At 46.2% G+C, this 15,823-nt stretch overlaps 1 protein-coding gene and 1 pseudogene across 12 annotated transcripts in view; one reads left to right on the top strand and one right to left on the bottom strand.

The window, feature by feature from the left end:
- SLC37A3 (solute carrier family 37 member 3) overlaps positions 1-15,823 on the top strand; it is a 118,819-nt gene that overhangs the window by 83,592 nt on the left and 19,404 nt on the right. For 5 of the 11 annotated variants that reach the window (XR_014246989.1, XM_082400306.1, XM_082400310.1 and 2 more), the window contains one exon: positions 6,235-6,882. The exons of 2 other annotated variants lie outside the window; for them this stretch is intronic. Coding sequence is in view for 2 of the 9 variants with exons in the window: in XM_082400310.1 (XP_082256436.1) it covers positions 6,235-6,242 (8 nt within the window). In the remaining 7 variants the exon portion in view is untranslated. Of the gene's footprint in view, positions 1-5,696; positions 6,883-8,381; positions 8,522-15,823 lie in introns of those variants that run through there. 4 more of the 11 variants (XM_082400309.1, XM_082400315.1, XM_082400318.1 and 1 more) reach the window with 3 other exon arrangements.
- LOC309632610 (large ribosomal subunit protein uL6 pseudogene) lies at positions 987-5,709 on the bottom strand (annotated as a pseudogene). The gene has a single exon. The product of its transcript is annotated as a large ribosomal subunit protein uL6 pseudogene (transcript).

The following is a 15,823-nucleotide window of genomic DNA, read 5'->3' as shown; positions in this document are numbered from 1 at the left end:
GGGTCTTAGTTTTCCAACCAGGGATCGAACCCTGGCCCTGGGCAGTGAGAGCGTGGAGTCCTAACCACTGGACCACCAGGGAATTCCCTGAACAATTTTTTTCCTTTAAATCTTGACACTCAGAATCTTAAACAGGTATGTCAATGTTGGTTATACTAAAACAAAATTTCCTGACATGATCTTTTCAATATTCATATTTAAGTTTTCATTCAAGTCAGAGAAATGTATATTTATAAATTTATAAGAAATCTATATTATATCTCTGAATAATTTTAAGTTCCTTTTGTTGAGATCTGTACACAAGGGACATCAATTGTCCTTAAGTTAGAACATCTTTGACTTCTATATCTATCACATTCTTTCTAATTGCTTCAATCTCTGTGTCTTTTCCCTCGACTTCTTTTATCTTAAGTCTCTCCTCCATGCTGTTAATTTGATTTTCAGCCATGATTATTTTTTTCTTTTCTAATTTATTTATTATATCTACAATCATAGTATTTTGGTTTTCAATTTATTTCCTTAGCTCTGCAACCTCCCTTTTCATCTCATTCTGTTACTGTACTGTCTCATTTTTCAGTTTTTTTAATTTTATTTTATTTTTTTTTTTATTTTTTTATTTTTTTAAAAATTTATTTATTTATGGCTGTGTTGGGTCTTCGTTTCTGTGCGAGGGCTTTCTCTAGTTGTGGCAAGCGGGGGCCACTCTTCATCGCGGTGCGCGGGCCTCTCACTATCGCGGCCTCTCTTGTTGCGGAGCACAGGCTCCAGACGCACAGGCTCAGTAATTGTGGCTCACGGGCCTAGTTGCTCCGCGGCATGTGGGATCTTCCCAGACCAGGGCTCGAACCCGTGTGCCCTGCATTGGCAGGCAGATTCTCAACCGCTGCGCCACTAGGGAAGCCCCATTTTTCAGTTTTTGTTTTATTAACTTAAAACCATATTACATTATTCTAAACTGCAAAATGCTTGCAGAGAATCTGTCTCTCTTATTTGGGTTCTAGCCTCCAGGACTGTGAGACAATACATTTCTGTTGTCTAAGCCTCCCAGTTTGTGGTGCTTTGCTGTGGCAGCCCTAGCAAACCAATACACCGGGCCACCTTACTTAACATTCCGGCCAGACCCCAGGACTCTCTCTCCCTCTTCTCTGCTTTATTTTTCTTCCTTGCAACTTATCCCCTTCTAATATATGGTGTAATTTCCTTATTTATATTATTGCCTGCTCCCCCACTAGAATGAGGGCAGGAATTTTTGCTTTAGTTTGCTGATTTATTTCTAGGGCCTAGCACATAATAGAAGCTCAATAAATGGCTGTTGAGTGAATAAATACAACCACATCTGATGCCCTAACCTATGCTCAGGATGAGAACTGATAGAATCACATTGATTATTGCTTTGTGATTTGGGGGAAAATGTCTTTGGATTCATTCATCTACTTAGAGAATATTTATTGAGCTCCTACTACGTGCCAGGCACTGCTCTCAAGTGTTAAGAGTACAGTAGTAAACAAAAACAAGAGGGAGAAAAAGACAATAAACAAATAGCTTGTATACTATCAGGCAGTCATAGGTGCTGTGAAAACTAGTTAAGCAGGGTAAATCCTCCAGATGACTACTGCTGTGGAAAAAACAGCCCTGAAACTCCGTGGCCTAAAACAACAATTTTGTATTCTCTCTCATGGTTCTCTGGTGGACCGGGCCCATCAGGGTGGGTCTTGCTGGGGGTCTCACAAGTGGTGCAGCCAGATGCCGGCCGGGCCTCGAGTCATCCGAAGGACCGGCTGGGTCGGACATCGAGGTGCCTCACTCGTTTGGCTGCCGTGGATGTTGACCTCTGGCTAGGAGCTCAGCAGGCTGCTGACGGGCACATCTGCTTGTGGCCTCCCCACAAGCTTCTCAGCCTGGCAGCTTGGCTCTGGAAGGAGCACTCCAAGAGTAAGTGTTTCACGAAGCAGGAAGCAGAGGCTGCCGGAGCAGTGAAGTGCCTGGGACTGGGTCAGCGTCACTTTTGCCATATTCTGTTGGTTAGAGCAGTGACAGGGACCCCAGATTCAAGGGGCCAGAGAAAGAACACGTGGCGTAGGAGAGATTGCTGCAGCACCTTTGGAAAACACAATCCGCATGGCAAGAGGATGGTAAAGGATGGGCGAGCAGGGAAGGGAGGTGCTCTTTGTAGGGACGGCCTCCCTGATCAGCCTCCTTGGAGCACAGGCCTGCGGGGAGTGAGGATATCTGGGGAAGAGTGTTATAGGCTGAGGATGGCGAGTACAAAGACCCTGAGGCCAGGCCTTAGGCATGGTGCTTGGCATGGTGAGGAACAGCTGAGGTGCGGTGGGAAAGGAGCTGTGAGACCAGCACTTACAAGACTCAAGCAATGTCTTATCTGTAGGCCCCAATAGTTCACAGAAACCTGAAGGCTTTCAAAGCTTTGGGGCCTTTGCTGCAGCCCTTGCTGATGACTCCACCCACGCCTGCCCTGTGTTGCTTGCCTTCCCCATCCTGAACCCACTGGTGCTCTCGCCAGCAGGTTTTCCCTTTTCTCCTTGATCTCCATCAACCCATGAGGCCTTGTCATTAAGTCACCCTCTTCGGCCCAGAAGCCAGGTGCCAACCAGGTTGCCTGTGTTGCTATGTTTGCTGCTATGAGACAGGTTCGGGGCCGCAGAGCAAATTCTACATGTCTGTGTCATAGCCCTGCTGTCACAGTATGTTTACTTCTCAGGTTGGCCCATTGGGGCCCCAGCCCAGAAACAGGGAAATGGCTCAGAGCCAAAGGGGCCCAGGTGCCCTTTGCTGGGACTGCAACCTGCCCTGTTCCCCACCTGGCTCTAGCCCGGCCCCTTCTGGGGTTGGAACTCTCCGCCCACAACCCAACCCATTGGCTGGCTGAACCCTTGTCTACACCATCGGATTATCTGGAACCATGACTGACCCCAGCCGGGCTCTAGACTCTTCTGGCTTCCCCACTGAGGGGCTGTCTGTCTGATCTGCCACCTGAAGACCAGCAGCTGGGGGAGAGGTTGCAGGGTGGATAAGGGTGCCAATTCGGGAGTCTGCCTGATTGGGTTTAGATCTGGCTCTGCCTCGCATTGACAGGGTTACCTTGGGCAAGTAGTTTAACCTCCCCGTCCTTTTGATCCTTCAGTAGAGGGCCTTTACTACATCTTTAAAATATTAGAAATAGGTCTTAAGAATGATCCGCCATCTAGTTGTTTTCCATAGCCAGACAACTCTTAGACCTCCATCAGCCTGCTGAACTGTTCCTTTTTCAGAGACTTTTTCATATACCACCCAGAAGTGTCCGGGTATCCTTCTAACTGTTGTGGCTTGCAGGATCAAAGTAACAACCTGAATTTGATACAAGTTCAACGTCTTTTCCTTTAAGAATTAACTCCTCTTTCTGGGCTTGAGACACTGAACAAGCAACACCTGGTTCAAATACTTTCAAACGCTGCTGATCTATTTCTCATGCAAGAAATTCCAGATTTCAACCAGAGACCTGTCCTCTTGAATGACAGCGGTGATGGGGAAGCACACAGATCTCATCTTGGAACGGAAGCCAGGGTAACACCCTCCATTATGTTCTGTACGTGGCAACCGACAGTGCAAACCACAGCCAGTTCCTTCCTATTTCCCCACCATTTGTCCACCCAGAGCCTCTTCTTCTTCCTTCCAAGGAGACTGAGTTTGACCCTGATGTGATTCAAATCCCTCTGCAGCCTCCTGTGGGGCCCTTCGTGACACCTGTGCATCCCTTCTGAGTGATGTCTACATTTTCTGGACCGTCGACTGCCTGATTGCTTTCATTCTCACAGCAGATGCAGCAAAGAGAGACCCCGTCCCTGTGATCTTGTTTCTGCATCAGTAAAGTCGACTGTAGTACTGACCTCATAAGTTCACTGGGAGAATTCATTGAGTTCGTGCACACACATCAATATTAAGGGCTTGGAAGGATGCCCGGCACATTGTTGGTGCTAAGTGTTGGCTCTAATTATTTTACTATATTAGAGTCTGTGACTTCTTGGATGAAGCTCTAGACCTTTCCGTGCTGCTCCCCGGAGCCAGGCCCTGTAGCTGGACCCCATCTCGAGGCCCCACATCCACTGGGCCTCTCAAGTTACGTTCCCCTCCCACTAGCCTGATAACCCATCATGCCCCCGACCTGGCCTACTCAGAGCACCAAGGAGGCAGGGTGTAGAGTCCATCTTGAGATAAAATTCAGCCAGAATCCATTTGAATTTCCAGAGGCTAAACCACGGGACCCAAAGTGGACACTGGAGCCCTTGGAGACAAAGCAGAAGCTCTTGCTGACTGGCAAACTTTAGGAACCGCCACACAAGACGGAGCTTTGGTTGATTAGCTGGGGGTGCTGGATGGGAAGGGGGCAACACGGTTGGAGGAGATGCTGAGACCTGGCTTCCGGCTTAAGCTTTTACTTAGATTGCGTCTCCCAGCATGCGGTGTCCGAGAGTGCTCTTGGATAAGTGGTGGAGACAAAGTCCCTCACGCCCCAGTGGCGATGAGCAGACGCTGGAGCTTTGTCCCTATTTGGGGAACGCTGGTCCGCTGAGTCAGCCTGATCACAAAAGGGTAAAGAATCAAGGAACTTTTTTCTTTTCTTTTTTTCTTTTTTGGCTGTGTTGGGTCTTCGTTGCTGCGCGCGGGCTTTCTCTCGTTGCATCGAGCGGGGGCTACTCTTCGTTGCGGTGCGCGGGCTTCTCTGGCTTCTCGTTGCAGAGCATGGGCTCTAGGCACGCAGGCTTTAGTAGTTGTGGCGTGCGGGCTTCAGTAGTTGTGGCTCGTGGGCTCTAGAGTGCAGGCTCAGTAGTTGTGGCACACGGGCTTAATTGCTCTGCGACATGTGGGATCTTCCCGGACCAGGGATTGAACCCGTGTCCCCTGCATTGGTAGGCAGATTCTTATCCACTGCGCCACCAGGGAAGCCCAATCAAGGAACTTTTGAAGGTTAGAAACAGGCCCTGGTTTCTGTGTTACTTTTTTTTTTTTTCTTTTTAAATTATTTTTTGTTGTAGTAAAAAACAAAAACAAAAACAAACACATAACATAACATTTATCATCTTAACCATTTTTAAGTATGCAGTCCAGCAGTATTGAATATATGCACATTGTTGTGCAGCCAGTCTTCAGAACTTTTTGCAAAACTAAAAGTCTATACTTGTTAAACTCTGCTTCCCGCCGCCCCGCCTCCCTCCGCCCCTGGTAAGCACCATTCTGCCTTCTCTTTCTCTGAATTTGACGACCCTAGGTACCTCATATAAGGGGATCACACAGGACTGGTTTCTGTGCTACTTTTGAAAACGGACTTTTGGAAACCTTTGTGACAGCCGTCAACACACACGCCGTCCTCCCACCTCTTCTTCTCAGTGTCCCCCTTAAGGTCTCCCCCTGTGCTCAGCCCACAGGTACTGCCGTCCTCCCCACTCAGTCCTTGGCCAGTGCGTGGCCCCTCACACTTTTTCTGGGTGGGCTCCCCCAGCCTTGGCTCCACCCAGCCTCAGACAGCTGACGGCTGCTCCCCCGTCTGGAGTCTTATCCTCCCTGAGCCTCTGCCCGACCTTCAGGGCTCAGCATTTTGACCAAACGTCAGGGAGATGCTTGCATAGGTGGTCCAGGAACCATATTTTAAGCACTACTGCTGCGTCATAACGACCGATTTCCTTGTCTGTCTCCCCAACTAGTGTCAGCTCTGTGAAGGCTGAGGCTGGTCCCTCCTGACAGCCCAGCCTTGCAGACATCAGAGTGAGTGAATGAAGGAAGAAATCCTAAAACACAGCTCAGTAGAAAAGTGAGACCAAGAGAAAGCTCTCAAGGTGGAGACGGTACATTGAACACATGCATCTTTTCCCTCATGAAACTCCACTCAAACTACAGCAGAGGGATTTAAGCGACAATACACAAACCCAGGAGGAGAGGGAAGTGGCAGAGCTGAAAGGCGGAGTCACCGGGGGCCGGTGGGACAGCGAGAAGCCATGGAGCCCCTAGAGCGTACAGGAGCAGGCAGCCCCAGTCCCTCTGGAAGTGGGAGTGAAGGTGAGGGAGGGGTCAGGGGAGCCATCCCAGGGGCTCCCCACCGTCCCGTGTGAGCTTACAAGCACTCAGGATGCAGCCCACTTACCCAACCATCTTCCTGCCAGGGGCCCAGTCTCTTGTCCACACAAGTGCCCTAATTCTGGTGAGTGCTGAGTTTTCCAAACTGTACCCACTGTCCCCCAGCAGGGCTCTGAGCACTTTCTGAGCTGAAGACCCTTTTTGGAGCATCTCATCGTGGGAACCTTCATCCAGAAACGGCAGTACTGCCCTTACCTTATTCAGCTAGACTTGTGCTTAAAACCCAGCGTTTCAAAACTCAACAATTTTTGTGTTAGGTATACAGATTTAGGTGGTGAACTATTTTAAAGGTTAAAAAATAAAAAAAGATTAATGCAAACATCAGCCAAGTGGTTACCTCTTTGGGGAAGGAAAATGATGGAGGAGGAACACAGCAAGGGCTCTGTAGGACATTGAATTGTGTCCCCCCAAAATATGTTCAAGTCCTCACCCCCAGTGCCTGTGAATGTGACTTTGTTTGGAAAGAGCATCTTTGCAGACTTAATCAAGTTAAGATGGGTCATACTGACTGGATTAAAGTGGGTCCTAATCCAATGACTGGTGTCTTTATAAGAGAAAGGAGAGGGAAGAAGGCCGGTGACAATGGAAGCAGAGATTGGAGTGATGCAGCTACAAGCCAAGGAACGCCAAGGATTGCTGGGAGCCACCAGAAGCTAGGAAAAGGCAAACACTTTCCTCAGGAGCCTTCAGACACCTCGATTGCAGACTTCTAGCCCCCAGAGCTGTGAGAGAATAAATTTCCCTTGTTTTAAGCCACTCAGTTTGTGATCATTTGTTATAGCAGCCATGGGAAACTAACACAAGTCCCAAAGCTTTACTAATGTTATATTTCTTAACCTGGGTTATGAGTACTAGGGGATTGGCTTTAGTATTGTTTTTAAACTATACATATGTGATTTCACATTAACAAAATTAAAAATAAATAACAGCAGAAAAGGAACATCCAGCGAGGGTCTGGGCCTTGAAGATGGGTTCAGATCGGGCATATTTGGCTATGGGTTTGCTGTGCATGCCAAGATCGTGGCAGGTCTGTGGGATGCGTCCTGGAGGGGGCTCTCTGGGGCTGAGCTTGGACATCATAGATCATGGGATACAGCAGATGGCAGAGGGGTGGTGGAAGCTTCTTGTCCTACATGTGAACATCTCATGTGATCACCGTCCCAGGAGGTGCCATGTCAACAGGAAGATGAGATGCCCCTCCTTCCCGGGTGCAGCAGGCTGTCCGCCTCACGGGAGAGTCGCGGACTGGATAGCTGAAGTGGGAAGGGTCCCTCCGGAGGCTCTGTGGGGGTCTGCTGACCTGCAGCATCTGTCTGGGAGGCAGCCCGAGGTCTTCCTTCTTCGCCCTGATGGGGGACGCTTGGGGCATAGCATCCCCCTCAGTGGGAGCCCTGTCCGCCGCAAAGTGGGCAAGGTGTGAGCAGCCCCACCATCTCCGAGATGCTTACCACAGTCCGGGGCCACACTTGGCTTTGTGTTGATGGCCCCGTGGAACTTCCAGGAGAAAGGCGTCATCAAGGGCCAGAGGAGCCCCTTCAAGAAACTGAAATAGAGGAGCCACTGGGGGAGAAGCAGCCTCCACCCACCCCCAGTGTCATGGGACTTCCTCCGCAGGCCTCCTGCAAAACGCTGTTGCCTTCGTGAGCACTGCCCCTCGGAGCGACTTTCCTCTTCCCTTTGCTCAGCCAGAGGGATCAGGGCCGTGGGCTTTCTTGGTGATTTTTTTTTTCTCTGCTTGGTTCCCTGCCTTGTAGTTAAGAGGAAATAACAGCCATCCTAGGAATTCTCAATAAATGTATATTATTTAGCTGAAAAAAAAATTGTTAAAGGATGAGAAAGCGAATAGTGAACACCTTATACACTGTCCTAAACAAATAGATGCTGGTTCTGAGTGTAAAAGGGCACTCTGAAAAGCAGGGAGAGACGGGAAGAAGTCACTTTATACCTCCCTTAAAACTGTGTTAAGTTCTGTTTAATGGCTATTCTGGGAAAGGGATATAATTCCTTCAAAAGCGGGACTGCCCTGCAGCTGAAGCCAAGTTGTCAACCTGTTTGGGGCGTAGCAAGAAGGTTAGTAAAGAGACCAATCCTACGGTCATTTCTAACGATTGACGGGAGGGGAATTTGGAATGGTTTAAATGCTGGCTGTCAAGAAAACCAGTGATGGGAAAAACAACATCACGGGGCTTTTTATATGGCCCGCTGGTATCGTGAGGCAATGTGATTATTTTCCTGACTTTCTGTTTTTGTCACAGGAAAAGGAAGAAGCAAGGGAATCAGAGGAGTGATCAGATGCCTAATTACCAGTGCTTCTCTCAGATAAATTATAAACAGGCAGTTAAAATATTCTCCTGCTACAGCAAAGAAACAAAGCAGCCTTTAAACACTTTGGATGTCAACATGCCCTAATTTCAAAAGCACTAGAGCTATGTATAACCCCAAAGATAATCTCTTTCTCCAAGGAATGAGTAAGCAGTGTTTAAAAAAAAAAAAAAAAAACCCCGACTCGCCATTCCTGGGCCTGTGGCAGACATCATTAATCAGTCAAGTCAGATTATTTTTTCCATGGAACCTAAATGCTGCCCCAGAATTCTTCTCAACAATGTGTGCCTGACAGCTACTATAAATAGATCAGAATTGGCTTGTGAGCTGAGCCAACCAAAGAGGCATCTAATATGATGGTTAAAAGTATAATCTTTGGAGCCAAATATCAGCTCAGCTAATGAAGCTTTCATATAAATTTCTTTACCTTCAAAATGCAGATATTAATAATACCTATCTCATTGGATTGTTGTAAGGATTAAATTAATCACCACACCTAAAGAGCTTAGAACAGGACAAATAGCAAATACTTGAAAAATATTATTTTTATTTTTCCAGAATAAAAAGTTAAAAAAGATTATTTACTATTTAACCGTGGAGGAAGAACTAGATTAAGACTTAGTAGGAATCTATAAGTTGAGGGTTTATTCAACAAAGATATATTATTATATGCCAGACTGTGTATAAAATGTTGGAAATTCTGTGGCTAGCAAGACAAGTAAGGCGGGACTTCCCTGTTGGCACAGTGGTTAAGAATCTGCCTGCCAATGCAGGGGGCACAGATTTGAGCCCTGGTCCGGGAAGATCCCACATGCCGCAGAGCAACTAAGCCCATGTGCCACAACTACTGAGCCTGTGCTCTAGAGCCCACGAACTACAATTACTGAGCCTGTGTGCTGCAGCTACTGAAGCCCACGAGCCTAAAGCCTGTGCTCCGCAACAAGAGAAGCCACCACAGTGAGAAGCCCGTGCACCGCAACAAAGAGTAGCCCCCGCTCGCCACAACCAGAGAAAGCCCGCGTGCAGCAACGAAGACCCAACGCAGCCAAAAAAAAAAAAAAAAGACAAGGCACCAATTTTACCTAGGTGATATAAATCAATCTTCCTCAAAATTGTCATCCTTTGAAATGTAGTGATATACTGACAAGGTATCGGTTTATATTCAGTTGTTTTACATCAAAATTCTATTTAATAGAAAAAGAATAATTGAGAAGCTAAGTGGACAATTAAATGTGGAAGCTACTCAACCTCATTAATAGGTAGGGAAACAAATTAATACACTACTGAGAATGGTGAGGAAGATGAGAGAGCTAGAAGATCTATTTAGGCATTCAACATCCAAATATAAGGAGTTCCAGGAAGAGAAAATCATATATAAATTTATTTCTAGACCTGAAGGGCAAGTGTCTCTAGATGTAAAGATCCACTGAAGTGCATGGCAGAATGAGTGAAAAAGACCCTCGCCAGGGCATACTATTATGACATTTCTGAATCCCATGGATAAAGAAGCAAGCAAACAAACAAACAAATAGGATGGAGGGGGAGTGTTAGAAACTAGTTATATGCAAAGAAACAGGAGTCAAGGTGGCATTGGATTTTTTTTTTTAATTGGGATACAGTTGTGGCATTGGATTTTTTACCTATAATTTTATACCCAACCAATCTATCACTCAAGTGTGAAAGAAGAACAAAGATATTTTCAGACTTCAGTGACTTGAAAAATACACTTCTATTAAAGGAATTTTTTTTTAAAAGGTAAAATCATGACTCTCACAAATATAAAATGAACGTGTGTTAAATATCTTACCTCATTATTAATGAGGGAACCAGTAAGATGTTACAACCAGTTTAAAGAAGTCAAAGAAGCACAAATTTATATGGAAAAAAGGAATTTTGAAATGAATTTATAAACGGATATGAAACTGCCTTTTGTAGGGAGCCTTGCGTGGGGTGGGGAGAGGGACTGTGGGTTATTTATTTGCATATCTCTAGATAAGAATTATTTTGCATTGCTATCAATTACCTACAATTCACAGAGTTGTAAAATAGCTCAAAGGCAATGAAAGGCACAGAGCCCCCATAGAATCAAAATCAGAAAGCTCAGAAAGGATGCGCTCTAAGCAATGCATAGTTTTTCACCCAATCACAAAATTATCTGAGTACACTCTCAAGTGAATTTTATTAGGACACTAGTAGACACTTCCGCCTTCATTAAAAGGAGGAAATAAAATTTTTTTTAAAGTGGGGGAGGAGGGAGAGGGAGAGAGAGAGAGAGGTGGGATCCTCAGCATAGGGACTAGGGTATCCATCACTGGAGGTGTGAGCGAAGTCCTAGGACTAATAGCAGAGCATTAAGCCAGAGCCCAGTCAGCTTGGGTGCAGGAGGAAGGAGGCCTCCTGAGAGGCTCTGGGGAAGAAGAAATGGAACTGATGTGCTTGAGCATATGGAAAATGTCATGGGATGGCCTTTGGCAGAGATGTTAAAGCTTTTAGAGAACACTAATGATGAGTCATAGAACATAAAATGAATAAAAAAACGAGGCCGTCATTAACTTTAGGAATACTGAAGGCTGCCCGAGAACAGAGATAAGTAATGTTCACTTGGCTCAGAGTGAATGATACTTGCATAGTCATTATAATGTAAATACCAACTATTTCTTCTCCCAAAGGTGTGCTATGTTGGGATGATGGGGGAGGGGAAGTGATGGCTGCACGTGTGGGAGAGTTAGGTACTCACCTACCAGAGTCGGTGGAGAATGTCTAGACATGATAAATTAAGAAATAGCAGTAGAGAATTCCCTGGCAGTCCAGCGGTTAGGACTCGGTGCATTCACTGCCTTGGCCCGGGGTTCAATCCCTGGTCGGGGAACTGAGATCCTGCAAGCCATGTGGCGCGGCCAAAAAGGAAAACAAAACAAAACAAAAGAAATAGCAGTAGAAGCACAGTATTCTTAAATATGGAGATAAGTATCAGAGAAAATAGCTAGAAGAGTTGCCACTGGCTACCACAAGCAGATCCTGGTGGTGAGAAAGCTTAGGGCAGGGGACTGCTGGTTTTCATTAAAAACTTATGTACATGCAGGGGGCTTCCCTGGTGGCACAGTAGTTAAGAATCCGCCTGCCAATGCAGGGGACACGGGTTCGAGCCCTGGTCTGGGAAGATGCCCCATGCCTCCGAGCAACTAAGCCCGCGTGCCACAACTACTGAGCCTGCGCTCTAGAGCCCGTGAGCCACAACTACTGAAGTCCGTGCGCCTAGAGCCCGTGCTCTGTAGCAAGAGAAGCCACTGCAGTGAGAAGCCGCGAACTGCAACGAAGAGTAGCCCCTGCTCGCCACAACTAGAGAAAGCCTGTGCACAGCAACGAAGACCCAGTGCAGCCAAAAATAAGTAAATAAGTTAAATAAATTAAAAAAAAACTTATGTACATACATATACACATAATACATACATACACATATATATCTATGCATATATTTATCAAAAATGAATTGAAAAAAATGATTACACTTAAAGAAAAAGGCATGTATTATTAAGTGCTGGTGAGGTGTGGGTAATCTCAAACACTACTAGTGAAGTATAATTTGGCACAGACTTTATGGAAAAGCCACTTGGCAGAGTCCGATGAAATTTTACGTGTACATACCGTTCAATCTAGCAGTCATACTTCTTCGCCTTTATCCTCAGAGAAACACTTGCACGTGTGCTCAGGGCAACATGCCCAGGGACATTCCTGGAGCATTGTTTATAAGGTAAAAACCCACAATGCTATAATTGTCCAATAAAAGGGGGACGGCAGTACAACAACAACAAAAACCAAAAGTCATGACCCTTGAACATGTAAAAAGATGCTCAGTCTAACTCATGATACACAAATAACAATTTAAAGTATGATGAAGTTCTCTATATATTTTCTGCCTATCAGTTTGGCAAAGTCTGGTAGTATTTTATTGGTGTGTTGGTAAAGCTATGGCAAAGCAGCTGGTCTCATACATGGGAAAAGAATCTAAAAAAAAAAAAGAGTGGATATATGTATAACTGATTCACTTTGCTGTGTACCTGAAGCTAACACAACATTGTAAATCAACTATACTCCAATAAAAATCAAAAGAAAAAAAGGTGGTCTCAAACATTGTTCACGGGAGGACAAATTGGTTCAATCTCTACAGAGAGCAATATCCATCAAAATTACAAATGCACAGGCTTTTTGACGGAGAAATCTCACTTCTAGTAATTCATCTAACAGATAAGTGCATGAACTAAATTTTATATATATACACAAAGATATTTGTTGCAGTGTTGTTGACGGTAGCAACAGTTTGGAAACAACCAATGGGGGGACTGGTTAAATAAATTTCTTCTTATTTAACGCAGACGTCTGTGCTGCGGAGCTAAGATGCGGTGGAGGTCGGGGAAGGACAGGAATGGAAGGAGAATTTGCCTTTATTTCACCGTATGGCATTTCTTCCTATGTTCTCTTCTAGGACAAAATGCCCCACAGTGAAATAAATGTGCTCTGTGCCTCAGTTTCCTCATCTCTAAAAAAGAGATGGTGATTCTAACCTCCTAGGGTTACTGTGAGGATGGTGAGCCGATCCACGTGAGGTGCTTAGATCAGAGCCTGGTGCAGAGCGAGGGCTGTATAAGCTTGTCCAGGGCGCCACGTGTAACAGAGCGGGGCTCATCAGTCATGGGAGGGGGCTCTAGCGGTCAAAGTTTAAGCTGCTCGGAGACAGACATTAGGTTATGTCAGAAAAGTCAAATCAAATGGGGGTACTTCAGAGATGGATCTCCAGCTGAGACAACACAGTACCATGGGCTGTGTTGGGCTGGCAGCCAGTTCCATTTGTGGCTCTCCAAGGAACCATACGTGGTGGTCTTCACACCCTTGTGTGGATCTGGGGCTAGGCTGCTTTCACTGGTAGTGTGTAGAAGCAGGAACTCCTTTTATTTTTTTAAATTGAAGTATAGTTGATTTACAATGATTCAGGTGTAAAGCAAAGTGATTCAGTTATATATTCTCTCTATATATTCTTTTTCAGATTATTTTCCATCATAGGTTATTACAAGATATTGAGAATAGTTCCCTGTGCTATCCAGTAGGTCCTTGTTGTTTATCTTTTTTTTTTGTTTTTTTTTTGGGGGGGAGCCATGCGTTGCACGGCATGCGGGATCTTAATTCCCCGACCAGGGATCAAACTGGTGCCCTTGAAGTGGAAGTGTGGAGTCCTAACCACCGGACCGCCAAGGAATTCCCCTGTTTATCTATTTTACATATAGTAGCGTGTATCTGTTAATCCCAACTAAGAAGGCAACTCCTTCTTAAGACCTGTACTGACCACGGCAAGGGTGAACACCCCAACTAGCCCAGCTCCTCCACCAAACCCACAGATGAACAGCTGATGTTTAAGATCAGCAGAGGAAAGAAGCAGGATAGGACAGAAGGGTGCCACATCCTTTTAAGGAGCTTTTCTGGGAGTCCCTCACACTTCTGCTCACATTTCATTGGCTAAAACCTAGTCAGAAAGCCTCATCTCACTGAAAGGGAAGTTGAGAAATGAAGTCTTTGAGCTGGCAGCACTGACACCTGAAGAGGATAAATTCTATGGGTGGTGAAAATGTTCTGGAACTAGACAGTGGTGATGGTTGCACAACCTTGTGATTGTAGTAAATACTGAATTGTACACCTTAAAAGTATGAATGCTGTTACATGAGTTTTACCACAATTTTTAAAAATTGGACTTCTTTTACTGAGGAATAAGATGAAAATGAATATTGGGGCAGGCACCCAGCAGCTTTATCGTACCTGCTTTTAAATTGCAATCAATTACAGTAGGTTTCTCTGGGCTGCGTGGCAGCAGGGGCAGGGGAACAGTGTACCGTGATTGGACAGCCTGGGTCACAGGCAAACCCTGTAGTTGGGGGCTGGGGTCTGTGTATAGGAGAAGCTAGGGAGGGGTGCTGGGTAGACACACAACAATCGTCCTGCCATTTGTCATTAGGATTTAACTACCTTAAAGTAGGTAGGAAGAGCTCTATGGTTCACCTTCCCCATTTTGTGACCATTCTCCGATTGTTTTCCCCAACTGTCAGGCCAAGCCAGGTATTTGCTTTGGAACTTGACCTGTTCGCTCTTTGTAAGCCACACCCCACTCTGAGGATTGCTGTCTCTGAGAACATCAGGGGAAGTTTTGTCCAGGTGGGTCTGCAGTTCCTCTGCCCCCCCGAAAATGAAGGGGGTGGTTTCCCAACTTTCATGAAATGTTATCTAGGAAAGAAAGGGGCGAGCGTAATGCAGAGACCAAAAGGGATATGACTAAAAAGTGACTTAGCCACCTCTCCTGCCTTGTGGGTCCCCTGAGGCCCGAGTCCTACCCTTTTGCCTGAATCAGAAGGAGCAAGGCAGGGGATGGAGAGAAGGAGGAGAAAGAGGGGGTTGTCTGCCCACGTTTTTCAGTGTGATGAGACCAGGGCAGAAGGTCTGCCAGGAACAGGTCAGGTTCAAAACAAGAAGCCCCAGGGCACTTCTCTGTAGATTTTACATGGATCTCAAGGGAAAGTGCTGGAACTGATCTCATTCAATATTTTATTTTACAAATCATGTTGAAAAGGAAGTACACAATGAGCTCTCCAGGTTTGCCAGCGACGCTAAATCTCTCCCAGGTGCTGCAGTGCTAAGGTAACGGGAAACGCAGCAGGAAGCTCCTACAGCACTTAGTGGGAGGGGGCAGGAAGATGGCCTGACAAGGGGCAGGAGGAAAGTGGAATTTGGGGGCAGCAGAGCCAGGCCCTGCTGCCCTGGGTTCTCACAAGCTCCACAAACACACTTCCCGGGGCTCCTGCAGCTCCCAGTGTTGGTGTGGGTGGAGTGGGTGGTGGGACAGAAGAGCGGGGCTCCCGAGCCACCTGGGAGCCCCTGGGACGGCCCAATCCTCCCTGGCCTGCACACAGAAGCTGTGCTCTTCGGGACACCCTGAGTCACGGAACTCCTCCTGTCTGCTGGGGTCTTCACCTCAGCATCAGGTACTTTCTTCAGCTTATCCTGCTTGTAATTTCAGATACACTTATTTGGTTTGTCTTATTTCACCTTGGCACTTCCCTTGCCTTCCACTCAGCCGCACAAATGGTTCGGATTCTTGTTCTCCTAGTGTTGAATTTCCAGGCACCAGGGAACCAGCCAGCAGGTCTGGTCTCCACAGGCTGGGGAGTTAAGTGAGAGGAGTCACAGGAAAGAGAAAGGCTTCTAGTGGTAAGAGATTGAGCCTCATCTTCCTACTTACGTTAATTACTAGATTCCAGGCCGCGGCCTTTTGAGGCATAAACTCAAGTTTAAACTGGTAGGAGGGCAATCGAAATAACTGATTCAGGCAAGGATC

This window comes from Balaenoptera borealis (assembly GCF_965194805.1).
Source record: "Balaenoptera borealis genome assembly, chromosome: 7".
Taxonomy (NCBI): domain Eukaryota; kingdom Metazoa; phylum Chordata; class Mammalia; order Artiodactyla; family Balaenopteridae; genus Balaenoptera; species Balaenoptera borealis.
This window is presented reverse-complemented; position numbering and strand designations above follow the sequence as displayed.